Below are 20064 nucleotides of genomic sequence, written 5' to 3' on the forward strand. Positions count from 1 at the left end.
GGCACTGAAAGAGGAGAAGCCATCAAACACTGGCTCACCTCAGTGATCCGGTCCTGCAGGAGTCCCAGGGAGCGACTGGTGCCTTGCATGGTGTCCTCTGCCTCCTGAAGGGCCACTGTGCCCTGACGCAGGTTCTCCACCACATCCTCCACCTGACCCTCCACAGCAATGGCTCGGCTCCTGAGATGTGATTATGATTAGGGGAAGTCAAAGGGAGGGAAAAGAGACAGAGGAGAACATGCAATCCCATCCCACCAGCCCAGGGTGCACCACTTCTCAAACCAAGCAAGAGATTAGGACAACTGAACTGATTGATTGATTTTTTGAGTGCTCCCACTCAGGAAAATAGTATGCCACTAAAACAGTTAGAATCCCACCCTCCACCAAAAAAATTAGACACCTTAAATAATTACTTTCCACATTCCAGAACCTGGATTTTGAAGGACATAGGTCGTTAATGCTAATGCTAATAATAATAATAACTAATAATAGCTAACATTTATAAAGCACCCTAAGGTTTGCAAAGTGCTATGCATATGTTACATCATTTGAAGGAAAAAAATTATAAAACTGACCACAAACTACCTCTACCCAGGAACACTCAGGGTACCCAGTTTGTGACAAACTCCATACTCACCATCCTCCATGTAAAGTCCCTAATAGGCAGAGGCTCATCAGTGACACTTATAAAGCACTTTAAGGTTTACAAAGTATTTTGGCCCTCATGAGAACCCTGAGAGGTAAGTGTTATTATCACTTCCATTTTACAGATGAATAAAATGAGGCTGAATGAAATGTGAATCCCATAGGGTCACACAGCTAGCAAGCTTCATAGCTTATAGTTTGAACTAGGATGAAACAAGAGCTAATCTTGGGGGCAGCTAGGTGGCACAGTGGATAAAGCACTGGCCCTGGATTCAGGAGGACCTGAATTCAAATCTGGCCTCAGACACTTGACACTTAATAGGTGTGTGACCCTGTGCAAGTTGCTTAACCTTCATTGCCCCACAAAAAAAATGTTAAAAATTTAAAAAATAAAAATAAAATTTTTAAAAATTTTTAAAAAAGAGATAATCACATACATTCCCCTTGTTGTTCCCCCACATCCCAACCTAGGTCCTACAGTCATTATTTCCCTGCAACAAATTGGGAGATTATAAGGGACAAGGAAGAAACCAAAAGGGTTCAGCTTTACCTGGCCAGTTCAGCCTCTTCCTGGAGCTTCCGAGCCCGAGCAATGTCCTGCTTGGTCTGAGACAGAATCAGGTCCACATTAGGCAACCGGGCTGCAATGGCCTGGATCTCATTCATCTTCCGAAGCACTGTAGCAGAGTCCGTGGGCAGCCACAGAGCCAAAACTGACTCGCTGATCTCCTGGATGGTGGCTGCATCTGTGCTGGGGTCTGAAAGGCAGGTGTGGGCCAGGTGTGAGGGAGCTTCCCTCTGCCCTCTTCTCAAAGGGTCAGAGATTCCTCAGAGCCAAGGAAGAAGCACACACTACCCCAATCTAGAAGCATCCCTCTCCTGCCAGCCACAAAAAAGTATACTACTTCCATTGTATTAGAGAGGGAGACTAGACCTCCTGGGTTTTAGGCAGGGAAGACCTTATTTATCTGAAAGGCTGAATCCTGACTCGTGAAGCCAGCTTCACTAAGTTAGTGCACCTGGTTAATGTAAAAATAGTATCAATAACAACAACAACAACATAATGGATATTACTCACAGTGATAATGGTGCTTTAATGTTTATAAAGCACTTTCCTCACCCTGACTCTGGGGCTCCACATGTATTTTTAATCCTGTCTTACAGATTAAGAAACTGAGGCTCACAGAGGTTGTGACTTGCTCAAAGTCATATAGCTAGTGTAGGAGATAGAACTAGAACCCAGATCCTGCTGGGATTGCCTTCCCAAGAACCTTGCTACCTGTACAGATAGAAAGAGGTGAGCTCTCACATCAGATTAACAAAGAACTCTTCCTCTCTGGGAAGAAGTCCTCTCCTAGGGGCCCTGATCATGCTTACTGCATCTTACCCTTCAGGCCACAAAGTCCAAAAGCCCTAGTTTAGGAATCTCAGTTTGGCCCTGGTCTTTTAGCAAATCATTGAACCTCTCTGAGCCTCACTTTTCCTACTTATAACACAAAGAGAAGGGACAGCTAGGTGATGCAGTGGATAGAGTGCTGGGCCTGGAGTCAGAAAGATTCATCTTCCTGAATTCGAATCTGGCCTCAGACATTACTAGCTGCATGACTCTGGGCAAGTCACTTCACCCTCTTTGCCTAAGTTTCATCATATGTCAAATGAGCTGGAGAAGGAAATGGCAAAGCACTCTAGTATCTTGCCAAGAAAATACCAAGTGAGGTCACAAAGAATCAGACATGACTAAAACAACTGAACAACCACAACACAAAGAGAATGAATCCTCTCTGCCTCCTCCTACTTGCCAGTGATGCTTGTGGACATTAGTTATAGATAGGAAGGTGCCTTGGTCTCTTTGGAATGGTGCTATATAGAACCAAGAACTGTAATAGCAGCTATGTCATTCCTCCAGATGGTAGTCATTGGGCCCCTGGCCAAGAAGATTTCCAGAAAAGCACCAGGAAATATTGTTACTAATAACAATAACAGAAATAGTAATAATGCATTTGTTTGGCACCTTTAACTTTTCACATCCACATCTTACTTGATTCTTATAATTATCGTCCTCATTTGACACATAGGGAAACTGAGGTGGAGAGAGCAAAAAGCATTGCCTACCCAAGGTCACGCAGCAAGACTGGGAAATCACATAGTCCAGTGATTTCTTGACTAACACCATCCTACCTCACAACCCATCAGCAAAAAACACTCCCCAGGTCCGGACCCTAAAGGGAAAGGGATGGGGAAAGCACTCACCACTGAGAAAGTCCCGGACCTGCTGGATAAGGAGGCGAGTGCGTCGGACATCCTCTTCCATCTGAGATTGACTGTTGCTCACCTGGATCTCTAGGCGCTGGGCATCTGTCTGGATCTGGGTGGCAGCTTCTTCTGCTTCCCTAATCTAATAATGGACATAGAAAAAGAAAGAAAACAGCTCACATCTCAAGAGATTCCTTGTCTGTTCTTTTAATTGTACCCCCCCCCCAAAAAAATAATCTGGGAAATCCCCTCTCTCCTAACTCCTACCCAGGAAGCATTTGGATTGGCCAGGTAGCTATGATCCTGAAAAAAGATTAGTGTTCACAGGAGTCACTGAACACCAGAGCAAAAACAAAGGCTGGGAATTCTCACCCTTCATGTGATATATGACCTTTCTAAAGCTATCTGAGATCATATCATATAAGGACAGGTTGAAGAGACAGGAAGTGTTTAGTCTAAAGAAGAAAAAAAAAACCTAGGCTAGGGAAAGAGGGAATATGCTAACTGTTTTTAAGTATTTGAATGGCTGCCTTATAGAAGAAATAGACCTTTTATTCTGCTTGGCCTCAGAGAGCAAAACTAGGAACAACTAGATAGAAGTTACAGAGAGACAGATTTACAATCCAAAAAAGGAACATTTTCCTAATAATTATAGTTATTCCCCTCTGCCAAAGAAAAGGAATGAGCTGCTTCTGGAGGCCACCACTGGAGGGCTTAGGCCGTAGACTAAAAGATCACCATGAGGTGGTCCATGCTGCATGTCTAAATTAGACCAGATGGTCCCTTCCAAGTCTAAGATTCTACACTCTGCAGTCGGTTTCTTTGGCTGTCAGACAGAAGTTGGAATAAACCTGATCTCCTTTCGAGGGGTTACAGAAAGTGTATTCAGGATGCTTGGGCTTTTCTGTCCATCTCTCTCCCTTCTGCACAACCCATACCTACCATCTGCCTAGTTTGTTGGAGCTGAGCATTGAAGTCCTGGAGCTGTTGGGACACCTGCTTAGCAGTCCTGAAGGAACTGCCTGCCCATTGGAGGGTGCCTCTACAGTCAGGGTCACAGGCTGTGCCATTGTCTCGGGGACACAGCATCCCTTGGCACTGCCCTGGAGTACAGATCTCCTGCCTCGTGGTCCCGCAAATCTGCCATGGGAAAGAGGGAGAATCAAGAAGGCCTTCTATCCATCACCCTGGCTAAAACCCACCCACTCGAAGACTGCCCCATCCCACTCCCAGAAAACAAATAGCTGACCATTACCATGGCAACAATGGCCTAGAAATTTGTCTCCATAGCAACCACTGAACATATGGGGGATAGGGGTTTATAGTGGCTGGGGGGAGGAGAAGAAAGTACAAAGAATAGGGAGAATCTGAAAAGAAATGTGAGTCAGCAATGGGGGTGTCCAAAGCATAAAGTAGGTGGGGAGAGGTTCTTGGTAATGAGGAATGCTCTTAGAATCCCTCTCAAGAGCTAAGGGACTCACCTTGTTGATGGTGGGTGTCAGATTGGGAAAGGAAGCCATTTGTTGCCTCAGGGTCTGGAGCTGTGGCCCCCCAGCACCCCCACTTCCTTCCACCTGCCTCTCAAGCCTTTCAGCTTCTCTCCGGCTGTTAAGGGCCTGGAGCAGCAGGTCTGAGCTGCTAGCAATACGTTGAGCAGCTTGGGAAGACATCTGGTAGGCAGAGTTCAGCATCCTGAAGGAACCTGCAGGATGAGAAAGGGCATTAGCTACCTATGGAACTGGGGGGCTGAAGAGGAAGATGAAGAGAACAGAGATGGCATCCTGAGCCACATAAAGAGGGAGCATAAGACCCTGTGCACCTTTACCTGAAGGATCTGTGCTACTAATTCTCTCAAATTGCTCTCTCTTGTTCTGATATTGAATGAGGAGGAGCTTAAGACTTTTGTCCAGATTTTCCAGCTCTCCTAAAAGAGAATCTGTCTCCTCTTCTAAGGGCAGATCTGTTCGAAGACTCTGAAGGGTCCTCCTGTGGGGAGAAAGGAGCTGTTGATGGGGGGCAGAATAGATGCCTGCCTGCCTTCCTTGACCTGACCAGCCACCTCCCATCTCAAGAGGAAGTTTCAGCTAAGTCAGGAAAGGGTCCAAGGAAAAGCCAAGAGGCCTTTATCATCCATAGGCTAAAAATTCACTCTAGCTCATCCAAAGTTGCCAGTAGAGGCAAAGATGTCTCCCCAAGCAGTGACCATGACCTCTTGCATTTGATACTATGACCTCCTCATGGATATAAAATCAACATTTATTAAGTACTTACTTCATCAAGTCTCAGTGCTAGGCCCTGGAATACCAAGACAAATAGTCCCTGTCCTCATAGAGGGGTTGAGTGATGATAACAATACATTTACCATCCACCTCACTCTGATTGTTTAGCACAGTGCCTGGAACACAGTACTTAATAAATGCTTGTTGAAGACAATCGATGCTAAATCAGGGCAGACGGATGGCACACTGGATAGAGTACAAGGCCTGGAGTCAGGAAGATCGGAGTTCAAATCCAACCTCAGACACTTACTGGTTGTATGACCCTAAGCAAGTCATTTAATTTCTGTTTGTCTTGGTTTCCTCATCTGTAAAATGGGGATAATGTTAACTCCCACCTCCCAGGTTGTTGTGAGCATCAAATGAGATAATGATTGTAAAGCACTCAGCATGGTACCTGGCAGGTGGTAAGCACCATAGCAACGTTAGTTATTATTATGATAGTGATTTCTAGAATCCTGCAGCTTCTAGAAAACTCCCCCAAAATTCTCATTAATTTCTTATGCCAAATTGACATGGAGAAAGTCACAATGTGGAAAAGATAATTGTATTTGTGTGTGTGTATATATGAATATGTACATATATACAGATGTGTGTGTACACACACATGTTTACATACATATATGTACACACATACTTTATGGTCACAAAATGCTTGTATTTTCACATAGATTACCTTATTTGGGCCTTACAAGGACCCTGTAACTGAAATAGGGAAAATAGTATTATTCCCATTTTATGGAACTAAGGCCCATAGAAGTCATCAGAGTTCTTAACCGTTTTTGTGTCATGGTGTGTTCAGCAATCTGTTGAAGCCTATGGCTCCCTTCACAGAATCATGCTTTTAATGCATGAAATACATGAGATTACCAAGGAAACAAATTAGATTGAAATTACAATATAAATTTTTCCCATCTAAGATCACAGACCCCTGAAATCAATCCTTGGGGAGGGAAGGGGGAGGGAGGGTAGAGAGAGGGTATACGGTCCACAGATAAAGAGTCCCTGATCTAGAGAACAGGGGTCATCCAATGCTAACTCTTGCCTTTACAGAAACTGAGGCCCACACAGGTGAAGGATTGGTCTGTGGTTACAGAACTAGTCATCAGCACTGACAGTATTGAATACCAGGCCGCCTTCTCCCTGCACATACTCATAGCTGCTTTTTCTGACTGTCAAGTCTGTGTGGGCTCAAAGAAAGCTAACTAATTTTAGTATCACCTGCAGCAAACAGAAAGCTAAATGGGGTGTGGGGTGTGTCATTCATTCTAAAGCCAAATACAAAATTATTTTTAGATAACTCATTCTAAGATCAGATAGTCTTCCTCTGGGAAACTAGCAAATCCATAGTTTCCCCCAGGGACACAGATCATGACTGGACCTGTCTCAGAAGAGATGACTGTCCCAGCTGATTCTTCTCCACCACCTTAAAGACTCAGTCTATCTTAAACCTGATGCCTGTCATACCCTAGTCAAATAGAAGACTGGACAAAATCTGGGAAAAAGACCTACCCGATGCTGTATCTCCTATCCATAAACTAATGCAGTCATAGAGAACCTCAGACATCTAAGCAGAACTTCTCTTTCCTCCTTTTACATCCTGAGTAATTTGTAGATAAGCCAAGATGTTTATCAACAGAGGAAAGAGTAGATTCATAAATTGTACTCCTTAATCCATAGTTTTGTTTTGAGAAAAGAGTTTTTAAACCTTAAAGGGAGGGCAGGTGGGTGTCACAGTGGATAGAGTTCCGGGCCTGGAATCAGGAAGACTCTTCTTCCTGAGTTCAAATCCTTTCTCAGAAACTTACTAGCTATGTGACCTTGGACAAGTCGTGTAGCCCTGTTGGCCTCAATTACCTCATCTATAAAATGAGCTGAAGAAGGAAATGGTAAACCACTCCATTATCTCTGCCAAGAAAACCCCAAATGGTATCCCAAAGAGTTGGACACAACTGAAATTACTGAACAACCAACAAACCTTTATGGGCTATTGAATTGTGAATTATTATTAACAGTCAGAGAAACAGTGAACTATCAAAGAATCTGTCCGATGTCTAACTGGACAGCTCTCAAACTTCATAAATATATCCTAGTCTAGCTGATTTCTTTGAACCATATTCCACAGTCCATCATCTCCTGGTCTCCGCCATGTTCTAGAATCTGCAGAGCCAACCTCATGCATTTTGCTTCTCCTTCCCTGAGCCCAGTCCTAGAGTCTGACCAGTTTCTGGTTGATTATGTTCCACCCGCTGGTAAATTTAAAAGCCTCACTTCACTTTCAAGCAATCAAAAAGACACGTAAATACCTCACTGGCTCTTGGGACTTCTCCCACCCAAACCTGTACCTCCTAAGTCTGGTATCTCATCGTCTTCTCTCTCCTCCCTTGACTCAAGGGGCAGCACGGGACATGTGTGCAACAAACAGGTTGTATCTCAATGCCAAAAGCATCCTCCAAATTCATAAAAATTCCCTATTCCTTCACATCTGGTTCCCTCCCATTAGGATGACTAATCAAGAGCTGCTTGTTTTTCTTTCCCTGTGTACTTCTTTGTCAAATTTCAAGTGAGTAGGAGGGAGAATGAGGGGGAAAGTACCTGATGGAGAAGATGACATTTGCCACCTCAGTTATCTCTTGCTCTGTGACCGAGGGCATTCTGAGGATCGCCTGGATCTGTCGGATGCTGTTCTCCGCCTCCATGATCCGGGGCCCCAGTTCGTGTTCCCCTAGGCCAGACCCTGGTTGGAGCCCAGCTGTGGTGTTGATCAGGGCCCTAAGACGCAGGGCTTCCTCTCGGATATTCCTATCAAATGTCTGGAAGCAGGGGTGGCAGGCCACACAAACTGGATAGTTGTCACAGAAACCCCTCTGGCACTGGTCGCAACGGGAACCAGCAAAGCCCGGGCGACACAAGCATCGACCTGTAGCTTTGTCACAGCCTGGACCCTCTGTCCCCCGAAAATCACAATCACAGGCTGAAGGTGGGGCAAAAAGAGACAGAGGAGTGAGTCCTGAGGGCAGGGGCTGAGTGATGGACCCAGTGTGGTTGGGGATAAAGAGTACCATGGTTGAAAGCTCGCTGAGGGCAGGGGTGGTTTTTACTTCTGTAAACCTCAGTTTCCTTATTTGTCAAATGAAAATAACATCAGACACCATGTCCATATGCAGGAATCAAATGAGCATCATTATAAATGTTATCTATTGTATTTTTCTTGGACTAAACCTGGGAGTTCCTTGGTACAAAGAACTCCCAATGAGGAAATTCCTTCTATCAATATAAATGGGCACCTTCTCTACTATTTATAATCATAGTTGCTTTGAACTCTGAGAGGTTAAGGGACTTAAAGAGAATCATATAGTCAGTATAGATCAGTGGTAAAACTTGAACCCACTTCTTCTGATCCCAATGGTGGCTGGCTCTCTATCCCCTATACTATACTGCCTCTCATCTCACAAGATTATTGTAAGGGAAACACTTTGTAAACCCTAAAAGCCCTCTATTGGTATGGTGTGAAGGGCAATGGATTTGGAGTGAAAGGATCAAAATTGAAATCCAGGCTCTGCTACTTACTGAGTGACTATGGGCCTCAGTTTCCTCATCTGTAAAATAAGGGGGTTGAACTGGATAGTGATAATAGCTAACATTCGTATAGCACTTTAAAATTTACAAAGCACTTTATACATATTATCTCATGTGATCCTCACAACAACACTTCAAAGAAGATACTAATATTATCCCCATTTTACAGATGGGGAATTAGGGTTAGAAAACCTAATAGTGTTAGAATTGTGGTTCAACAGCATCTAAGGTCGCTTCCAACTCTAAATCTATGGTCTTGTTTTTATAATCTTTGGGCTCTTGTTTCTTTTTCTTTCCAATAGGGAAAAAATATCCCTCTCTCTGCCTGCCAGAAATAATGGAGATCAACTCCAGGAAATTTGGTTTCTCTCTGGAAAAGAGAAAGAAATGCAACACACTCAAAGTACCAGGACACATCTGGGACATTTGCTGAAATGCCAACAGGGAATTGACTTTTAGGGCAGGTGAACAGATGGAAGATCATTCATTCTAATGATCTTTTGCATTCACTGGGACTGGTGAAGTTTATTCTCCAGTTACAATGAATGAGCACAGCACAAATACCAGACAATACAGGTGAGCATGGTCCCATTACATAAACTTATCCTTGCATAATCATAATCAATCTCTCTCTCTCTCTCTCTCTCTCTCTCTCTCTCACACACACACACACACACACACACACACACACACACACACACACACACACTGACCCCTACCCACCACTATGCATTCCAGTCTCACCTTCTCTACCCTGAATTTCTAATTTTTTTCAAAGCTTAGCTCAGGTATCACTTGCCATGTGAGGTCATTCTTCTAGCTTCTAGGGGCTTCCCTCTCAAAAATTACCTGGATTTTTAAAATGTATATCTTGCACATGCTTATATAGGTGCATGTTGTCTATACCAATGCAATGCTAGCTTCTAAAGGGCAGACACTGTTCACTTTTGTCTCTGTATCCCCAGCTCCCTTCACAGTGATCCATAGCCTATAAATTTTATCATGTGGCACATAACAGATTTTTGTTATTTAGTTGTTTTCAGCCATGTCTGACTCTTCATGACCACTGTGATGTTTAAAATCTAAATATGTGGTCACTTTAAACTAGAAGCTTTAGCACCAGGCTTTGGGCATTAAGCATTTATTAAAGCATACCAGGTATTAGTAAAAAAAAAAAGAAAAAGAAAAAAAAAGAAAACACGTGGAGTTCAGAAAGTTAAGAAAAGGCCTATCTAGCCTAGAGTTCCAGCCTGGTCTGGTTCTTCCTCAAGTCCTCCACCACAAGCCTGCTTCAATCATGAACAGACTCAGCAAACTGAGTGCGGAAGCTTTTTATAAGTCTGGAGCAGAGACGGTCCTTACACACTGCTTCAAAATGATTGGTTAAGTGTCATCCAAATCTATTGGTTCACTGGACTTGAAGGTAGTCTCCTATTGAGTTCAAAGTCCTTAGCTTCTGAGAACAATACCTTCTTAAGGGCTGGCCAGGTGAGGTTACAATCTAATTAAGTTTAAGTAGGCTAATCAGCAAAGTCAATCAGTCTCACTTAATTCAATCAGTTTAGATTAATCTCCAGGTGGGGCCTTTGAGTATCTGCCAAATCCCATTATTTTCTCACACCCCATTTGGGGTTTTCTTGGCAAAGATACTAGAGTGGTTTGCCATTTCCTTCTCCAGCTCATTTTACATGTGAGGAAACTGAGGCAAGCAGGGTTAAGTGACTTGCCCAGGCTCACACAGCTCGCAAGTGTCTGAGAGCAGATTTGAACTCACTGTGCCACCTAATTGCCCCTAATCAAAAAATGCTTGCCAACCAACTGGTAGATGTGCAAAGTCTCGCATCCATGTTCACATGGACCCAATAATGATAACTGACATTTTAAGAGCATTTTATAGTTTGCAAAATACTTTACGTAGATTATACCATTGAAGCCTCTCAACAAACCTGTGAGATAGGCATTAGAGGTACCATTAGCATCACTTCATAGATTAGGACATTGAGTCTCACTGACACTAAGTGACTTGTCCCTACTAGTAAGGATTCTGAGTCCAATTCCAATACTCTATTCACTACCCCACCCTGCCTTTCATGCTCACAGACATAACCACCCACTCTCTGGTCACATTCTACTCTGGATAAAGCATACCTCGACATGCAGTACCAGTATCTCCATAGGACCGATCTGGACATTGGCGAATGGATGCGGCGCTGCACGTTGGGCCATCAAATCCTTCCCGGCATGGACACTGACCTGTGAACTATGCCAAGAGGAGAGTGCCACCAGGAGACATAATACCAGTCTAGTGCTCCTCCCTGAGATGGGGGCCTTTGGTTAAGTTGGAAACCAGGCAGCTCCACCCCTACCTCTGCTTTAGACTTTGGGCTCCAAGCTAAGAGGTACGTGTTTTCCTCTGTGATTGTCCCCACACAACAAGGCAGGGCCCTGAAGAAAGCATGGTGAGTCTGGACTTTGACACAGGTTAGACTCTTTAGAAAGGGCTTTCTGTGGTATTGTCCTAACAAGGGTGAGATGGTGCCGAGTCTAAGAGGCAAATCAGGTGTAGTGGAAAGAACACTGATCTGGGAAGCAAGAGACAGTGCTAATCTTAGCTCAATTCTTAATTAGTTCTATGGTTGGTCCTAAACAGATCATTTACTCTCCTTAAGTCTCAATTTCCTTATGTGTTGAATGAGGGGGTGAGACAAGCTGACCACTAGCCCCCCCCCATCCTGATATTCATATTATTCTATCACTCTAGCCTCAAAAACTGGTAGATATTTTTCTTTTTGTTGCTTCCAGGGAGGCTATATATAAGAAATGAAGAGTTCTATGACATTTTAAGGTGAACTGCATGTTGGGTTAAATTATTATTTTTCTTAGGTTTAGAATATATCTGTTTGTCTCATCATTGTGCAGAAAGGAAGCAAACTCTCTCCTGAGTTCCAGTCCCAAATTACTAACTGCCCATTAGACGTTTCAAACTAGATGTCCTAGCAGGCATCTCAAACTCAACATGACCAAAATGGAATTAACTGTCTTTTCCCTGGAGATGCTCTCCTCTTCTCAACTTCACTATTTCTGCCAAGTACACCTCCATCTTTCCACTCACCCAGGTTCACAACCCCAGAGTTATCTCCCTCCCTCACATCCAATCAGTTGTCAAATACTGTCATTTCTATCACATTTCTTGAGTCTATCCTCTTCTCAGTTCTCACACAGCCTCCATCTTATTGAAAGCTCTCATCCTCATCCTCCTGGACTATTGCATTAGCCTCCCCGTTTGGTCTCCCCTTGGTCTCTACCTACTCCAAAACATCCTCCACACCATTGCCAGAGTGGTTTTTTCCTTCAGAAGGGGCCTGATCATGCCATTTCCCTAATTAATAAATTCCAGTGTTCTCTATTGCCTCTAGAATGGAATAGAACCTTCTTTGTTTGGCTTTTAAAGTTCTTCACCACCTGGCCCCTCTTCATTACACATCCCCCCTCATTCCAAACCCTGTGGTATAGCCAGACTGTCCTTGCTCTTCTTCACATCTGTCACCCCATCTCCCACTTCCATGTCTCTGCACTGGGGCCAATCTTCCATGACTAGAATCTACTCTCATTTCTCTTTCCTCCCCATGGAATCCATTACTTCCTTCGAGACTCAGCTCAAGCACTGCCTTGTATCTCCCCCTCCTTCTATGGCTAGTGCCCTTTGTGTCTAAACTGCTTTGGGTTAATCTTATATTTATTCTGTATATACTTATAAATGTACACATTGTCTCCCCTGAAAGTGTTTAAGTTCCTTAAAAGCAGAAACTTTGATTTTTGTCTATCTCTAGCACCTGGCAGGTAGTAGATACTTAATAAATGCAGTTGATTGGTTGATTGATTAGATAGAAATGTAGACCAAATATCCTAAACCCTGATGTTCAGTTAGGAGGCTTCCTAATGGTTGGAGTGTGGAATGGACCAATGAGTTTGCTTTGCAGGTGCCGTCTCAACTCCCCCTAGGAATTGTTCTGGGGTAGAAGGTTTCATTCTCTTTAGAAATCCTAAGTGGGCTCCCTGGCTATGGGGATCCAATAGCTAAGCTAAGACCAGCAAACTGGATTGCAATTAGTCATTAAGTAGCCCCCAGTCTGAGACTAGATATTTTTCCCTTTTTTCCCCCACACTTCTAATTCCAATGCCTGGGTGTATTATTTGTGAATTTCTGTATTCTATTTTCCTTACAAATAAGCCTTAGAAAACCTATTCATGGTATGGAATATATGATAGTAATGAGCAAGAATGAAAAGAGATGGTGACTAAATACTGGATTTGGGCATCCAGTTATGGCGGCAGGAGAAGGGGAAAAGTAATTAGGGATTGGGTAGAGAAGATCTCTGAAGCCAGGGATATGTCAGTTCAGGAATTACGAAGGCCGAGGGACTTAGTGCTTTGGGCAGTATTTGTAATCACGGAAAGTTTAGAAAGCTCTGAAGAGAAAAGCTTTAAAATGAAATACAAAGGCCCTGGATGGATTCCAAAGATGAGCTAAGAAACTAGAATTCCCCTGACCAGAAAGGAGCATAAATTTAGAAAACTGTCTCAATTTTCCTGATGAAGAAACTGAGGTCCAAAGAGGTGAATTTTAACACAGCTAAAGCCCCATCTTCTGCATCAAGGCTTTTCCTATCCTCCCAACTGCCGGTGACTGCCCTCCCAACTACACTGTCCTTTGCTATTTTGTATATATTTCTCTTTATTCACTCTATATTTATACTATATTTATTTTCATGTTGTCTCCCCAGTTAGAATAGAGAATAGGCTCCTTGTAAGTAGGGGTTGTTTCAGTCTTTGTTGCTGGTATCCCCAGCACCTAGCACAGTGCCTGCCACCTAGTGATGGTTAATAAATACTGATTGATTGATTGATTGATTGATTGATTGATTGATTGATTAAGTGACTTGCCCAAGGCCACAGAAGTAGTGAGTGACAATTTAGACCCTAGGTCCTCTAATTCCTTTCGAGAGAAGCTGACCGCGGTTAAGCAAAAACTTAGGCTCAGCGCTGCATACTTTATACCTCAGTGGGGAGGACCACTCTCCCAAAGGGATCCTTGCTGCTCCTTGCTTCTCCATCCCCTGGTGCTCCAAGCTAATTTTTCCTTCTCCACTGAGCTCACCGCCCACCCCCAATCCCACTGGGCTCCTTTCACCTCCTTACCTGGTTACACTGGGGGCTGTAGGAATTGTGAGGGTCACAGTTACATGGCTCACAGCCCCTACCGCTGGCCACCTTCCAATAATGGGGAGCACATTGATCACACTTGGGACCAACCACATTGGGCAGGCATAGGCAGCGTCCAGTCTCCTCATCGCAGGGCATGTCTCGCCGAGATCCCAGCATGCTACAGTCACAGCCTGCAGGACAAGAGGTGGTATTATGGCTAGGACCCCTGAGGAGTGATCCCCCCACCCCACCCCATGGAAATGTCCCCCAGAGATAACCCTAGATGGAGAGATCCATAAAACGCCCCCTAGACGGCAAATGCATTGTGGGTGCCAGGGATGGGCTGATAGTTCTCATGTCATTCCATAATCTTAACAGCTCTGCCCAGTCCTGCTCTGACCCACTCCATCATCCCTTGTCTTCCACCGCGCCCTTAGCTTTACAAAGAAACCTAAGCCTGTGCTGCCACCTGCTGGAAATAAGTGGCATAGCCTCTCAGTTTTACAGGGAGGAAATAATAAAATAGAACAACAATTAGTCAAGGGGGTGGGGGATGATAGGGCCCTGGGAGCATAAGAAGGCTAAATGCTGGGAAGTGATAGAAAGAGGGTCCCAATGTTTCTGCCTATATCATCCTCAATTCTCCTGATTGAGGCTGGAGTGGGCACATCAGAGGAGGAGGAGGAAGAAGAAGAAGAGGAGGAAGAAGAGGAAGAAGAAGAAGAAGAAGAAGAAGAAGAAGAAGAAGAAGAAGAAGAAGAGGAAGAGGAAGAAGAAGAGGAAGAAGAAGAAGAAGAAGAAGAAGAAGAAGAGGAAGAGGAAGAAGAGGAAGAGGAAGAAGAAGAGGAAGAAGAAGAAGAAGAAGAAGAAGAAGAAGAAGAAGAAGAAGAGGAAGAGGAAGAGGAAGAAGAAGAGGAAGAAGAAGAGGAAGAGGAAGAAGAAGAAGAAGAAGAGGAAGAGGAAGAGGAAGAGGAAGAAGAAGAGGAAGAAGAAGAAGAAGAAGAAGAAGAAGAAGAAGAAGAAGAGGAAGAGGAAGAGGAAGAGGAAGAAGAAGAAGAAGAAGAAGAAGAAGAAGAAGAAGAAGAAGAAGAAGAAGAAGAGGAAGAGGAAGAAGAAGAGGAAGAAGAAGAAGAAGAAGAAGAAGAAGAAGAAGAAGAGGAAGAGGAAGAGGAAGAAGAAGAGGAAGAAGAAGAAGAAGAAGAAGAAGAAGAAGAAGAAGAAGAAGAGGAAGAGGAAGAAGAAGAGGAAGAAGAAGAAGAAGAAGAAGAAGAAGAAGAAGAAGAAGAAGAAGAAGAAGAGGAAGAGGAAGAAGAAGAGGAAGAAGAAGAAGAAGAAGAAGAAGAAGAGGAAGAGGAAGAGGAAGAAGAAGAGGAAGAAGAAGAGGAAGAGGAAGAAGAAGAAGAAGAAGAAGAAGAGGAAGAGGAAGAGGAAGAGGAAGAAGAAGAAGAAGAAGAAGAAGAGGAAGAGGAAGAGGAAGAGGAAGAGGAAGAAGAAGAAGAAGAAGAAGAAGAAGAAGAAGAAGAAGAAGAAGAAGAAGAAGAAGAAGTAGTAAAGTGTCTTGTCCAAGGTGATACAGGTAGTAAATACCAGATCCTGGGTTCTTTTCACTGTACCACCTAGAAGATATGAGGTCCCCCCACTCTCAAACCTAGCCATCTCCTCCCCCACCTCCAGTAAGACATCTTCTCCCCATGCCTTCCTCCCCCATCCCCTAGCCCCCAACTTACGAGTACAGCCCTGTGGGTTGGTATAAGTGAGTCCAGTGAAACCAGGCTTGCACAGGTCACATCGTTCCCCCTGCACGTTCTCTTTGCACACACACTGTCCAGTCAGTGGGTCACAGGGGGCCCCAGGCACTGCCCCATCTGGGTCACACTCACAAGCTGCAGAGAGGATACAGAAGCAGTATTCACAGTAAGATCGAAGCAGAGAGAAAAAAGCAGACTGCCCCCACCTCCCTTCCTCTCTGCCAATCTAGAGCCATCACTTCCTTGCAGATCCCACTGAAAACCACCCTTCTTCCAAAATAATGCAGAGATAAGCAGAAAAGCTTTGAAAGCTTTAGGTTGGACTTATACACTTATAAAGAAAAGCAAACTGTACCTAACAGAGCCCTGCAGATTTGTGCAAAATCTTCTCTTCTGCTAATATGCAAATGCCCATTTTATTTGGTGTTTGTTGAGTTCAGAATTTTTTAAAAAGCCAAATTACCCTTCAAGAAGTCATCAATGATTATACACTGCCAATCTAGATTACCCCATTCATGGGAGTTCTTTTGCAATAAGTGCATTGTTTGTACTGATATAGAAGCCCTACCTACTTTTTGGGCATCTAGGTGGCACAGTGGACTGAGTACCTGGCTTGGAATGAGTAAGATTCATCTTCCTGAGTTCAAATCTGGCCTCAGACACTTACTAACTGTGTGTTACTTTACCCTGTTGGTCTCAATTTCCTCTTCTCTAAAATAAGCCAAAGGAAGTAATGGCAAGACATTCTAGTATCTTTACCAAGAAAATCCCAAAATGGAGTCATGAAGAGTACGGCATTACTGAACAACAAAAACTACTTTTACACATGGCTCTGTAAGTCGCTATCATGAGGCCCTGTTTTTACTCACCCACTAGACTGAGTTTCCAAGGGACAGGGAATCATACCATGGTATGTAAATTCTCATTGAATTATTATTAATAATAATAACAGCTAGCATTTATATAGCCCTTTAAGATTTACAAAGCATTTTTACATATGGCATTTTATTTGATCCTCATAACAACACTGTGAGGTAAGGGCAATTATTATCCCTATTTCTTTGATGAGGAAATTGAGATTAAGTGAGTTGCCTAGGGTCACACAGCTAGTAAATGTCTGAGGCAGGATTCTAACCCTAGTCTTCCTGACTCCAAGCCTAATGCTCTACCCACTGTACCAACTGGTGGAGTCCATCACGAGGTAGATGGAACAGAGATACCACAACTCAATCCCCTGATTTTCCCAGGGACCAGCTGCCTTTGTGCCAAAGGGAAGTGGCCAGTCCCAGCATGAGGACCCCAGTGGAAAGAAAGAAGTAGAGAGAACAGAGCGGTCACTCACGGATGCAGGTCTCCTGGGTGGGAATACCAGGGCGTCGGTTCCGAAAGTAGTGCAACTGACATCTCTCACAGTTCTTTCCTTCGGTGTGGTCCCGGCAGTTGTCACATACGCCCCCACTCACCCCCTGGCTGGCAGCAAATACAGCTGGGTCAAAGTGGCATGTCTCTGAATGCCCATTACAGTCACACCCTGGAACAAGGAAAGAGATGTGAGCAGGAGCCCCTTGAACCAAGACAGTGCCTCTCAAACATTTTTGGCTCAAGGCATAGTATCATTTTTTGTCATAAAGAAGAATGGCACACTATGGGAGAGACAGGAAATCTGCATGTGCATGTATAATTAATTCCAAGTTTAAGTGTCAACCATTCAGGGCACACCTGGAGAAACTCACAATGCCCTAGCATGCCACATCATGCCCTTTGAGAATTAATGGCTGCAGGGTCCTGATGTCACTGAACCTGTATGTAGCTTTCCCCAGGGAATGTTTTCATCTATGTCACTGCTCTATAGTCTCTCTCTCTCTCTCTCTCTCTCTCTCTCTCTCTCTCTCTCTCATACACACACACACACACACACACACACACACACACTATTTGTTCAATCAAAGTTTTCACAATGGGGAGAATATGGAATGGAAAGAATGAGAAGCAAGAGCAACAGGAAATGTTTGAATCATGAGCTGAGGACCTCGAGAGACATGAAAAGCAAACACTAGAGAATGATTTGAAGGCTCTTCAGTGATCTCTCAGTTCTGGTCTAGCACTAGTCAAGGGACAAGGAAGGAAGGAAAGAAGAAAGGAGGGAGGGAGGGAGGAGGGAGGAAGAAGCTACAATTCAAGACCTTTCCCCCAACTCCAGAATGAAGCAGGCTCAGGTTGCAATCACAATGGTATGGATTTGAGATGGAAAAGTATTGCCACGAATGACTCTCTCATGTTTCTGATGAGACCACTGAGGCTCAGAGAGGATCAATGACTTCACCAAGGACACATAGCTCCTCCAAGGAAAGAAGAGATATCCTAAGCCCATAACCATACTCTGGCATTCATGAGGATTCTGGTCATCAGCAGGTTTCCAAGGCCGGTTGTTGTAGAAAGGAGCACAACGGTCACAGTTGGGACCAGCAGTATTATGCTGGCAAACGCAGACGTCATGGACCTTGGAAAAATCATTTCAGTCAGTGACAATAATAATTGCCCTTCTCCTTCCTGTTGTCTAAATCCTACCCACCCTTTAAGGCCCAGCACAAACCATGCCACCTCCATAAAGTTCTCCATGACTATCCCAACCAACATTGACTCTGAATTTCTCTGAATTCCTATGGAACTCAAAAGTCCGTTTAAGTATTTCCCAAACTCATTTGGCCAAGGACACTTGGGGATTTGAACTATTTGGATGGGATCCTTAAATGCTGGTCTCAGAGGGCTAAGTGTAAGAGAACATCTATTTTTAAAATTGCAGAAAATGGAGGAAATTAAGCCTATTTCCAAACAAAAGCATTTATCTATGCAATAAACATTTTTATCTCTACATAATTTCATAGTTTATATTTCAGAGGAAAATATCAATAGCATTACAGTTTTTCCAATATTCATTTCATGCAACACGTTCCACTTCCATTGCACATGATTTGTGAAACAGTAGTCAATAGACATAGTTTAGTATTTAATCACACATTGCCCTGTATCATTTGTTTTCATTTATCTAATGGGTATAGCTCTCATCTCCCCAACTAGATTATAAACTCTTTGAAGGCCTGGGTCTCACAATGCCAAGCCTCAGTAAATGAATCATGGAATCCTGCTATTGGGAGGGACAGAGAGCTTGACAAATATAATCTCGTTTCTGATGAAGGAATCCCCTCTAGCGCATTTTGGAGAGGTGACTGTCCAACCTTTGCTGAAAAGCCTACTATGATTAGGAGTTCTCCATCTTGACGAGGCAGCAAGTTCCATCTAGGGGTAACTCATTTTAGAAAGTTCTTCCTTGTAGGGAGCCAAAATACATTGATTGATCAATTGAATGATTCTATAGGTTTGTCTTATGATGCTCCCACTCTCCATATTTCCATCCCAGCAACAGATTGACATATCTGGCCAACAGTGTTGCTATAGTTACAATGAATTTACACACTAGATTTAACTGAGCTCTCTTTGTGTTTATATCATCCAATTTTACAAATCAAAGCCTTCTCATAGTTTCAATTCCTGTCCCTCTCAACCCCCTTCTAAATTAGAGAGGGGAGGGCTGTGCCCCTATTTTATGAATGAGAAAACAAGCATATGTGATGAAAATACCTGAACTGAATAGAAAATTTGACTTTCCAATATAAGACCCTGGAGAAGCATAAAAAGGTAAACATGGATGGGAAAACAAAGACATGGAGGAGTGAGTTGCCCAAAGTATACAATGGATCACCCTCAACCAGTACTAGGTGCTTTCTCCACTATAGCTTGCTGACTTGATAAGGGTGTCTCTCCTGGCCCCTCCCTTGCCTCCTCTCATGAAATCCCAGTCCCCCTCCCTCCCCAGGGCTGTCACCTGCACTCTAGCTGAAGGGTCAGCAGGGGTGCCAGGGAGAGGAGCACAGCGGTCAGCATGGCCATGGCAGAAGCAGCTTCCCTGCAGCCGCAGCTGGGATACAGCAAAGTAGGCACTGGGTGGGTGGTAACCTCGCTGGGGCACTGGAGCGAGCTTGGTGAAGTTGACTCTCAAGTTGGTGATTTCCCCCAGCTCTATGCAAAACAAACAGGGAGGGGAAGATGAAAGGAGGGAAGAAGAAAGGAAAGAATGGAGGAGAAAGGGAAGGAAGGAAGGAAGGAAGGAAGGAAGGAAGGAAGGAAGGAAGGAAGGAAGGAAGGAAGGAAGGAAGGAAGGAAAGGAAGGAAGGAAGGAAGGAAGGAAGGAAGGAAGGAAGGAAGGAAGGAAGAAAGAAAGAAAGAAAGAAAGAAAGAAAGAAAGAAAGAAAGAAAGAAAGAAAGAAAGAAAGAAGGGAGGGAGGGAAGAAAGGAAGGAA

At 43.8% G+C, this 20064-nt stretch overlaps 1 protein-coding gene across 1 annotated transcript in view; it reads right to left on the reverse strand.

Moving 5' to 3' along the window:
- The window catches only part of LAMB3 (laminin subunit beta 3), a 95843-nt gene that overhangs the window by 5806 nt on the left and 69973 nt on the right, over positions 1-20064 (reverse strand). The window contains exons 12-24 of the mRNA XM_044004085.1: positions 19590-19783; positions 18086-18206; positions 17049-17237; positions 15686-15841; positions 13953-14149; positions 10902-11013; positions 7770-8148; positions 4724-4884; positions 4380-4600; positions 3841-4038; positions 2896-3040; positions 1196-1403; positions 39-180 (exon numbers count right to left, since the gene is read on the reverse strand). Coding sequence (XP_043860020.1) covers positions 39-180; positions 1196-1403; positions 2896-3040; positions 3841-4038; positions 4380-4600; positions 4724-4884; positions 7770-8148; positions 10902-11013; positions 13953-14149; positions 15686-15841; positions 17049-17237; positions 18086-18206; positions 19590-19783 — 2423 coding nt within the window. The remainder of the gene's footprint in view (positions 1-38; positions 181-1195; positions 1404-2895; positions 3041-3840; positions 4039-4379; positions 4601-4723; positions 4885-7769; positions 8149-10901; positions 11014-13952; positions 14150-15685; positions 15842-17048; positions 17238-18085; positions 18207-19589; positions 19784-20064) is intronic.

The sequence above is a fragment of the Dromiciops gliroides genome, chromosome 4, assembly GCF_019393635.1.
Source record: "Dromiciops gliroides isolate mDroGli1 chromosome 4, mDroGli1.pri, whole genome shotgun sequence".
In the NCBI taxonomy this organism is placed as follows: domain Eukaryota; kingdom Metazoa; phylum Chordata; class Mammalia; order Microbiotheria; family Microbiotheriidae; genus Dromiciops; species Dromiciops gliroides.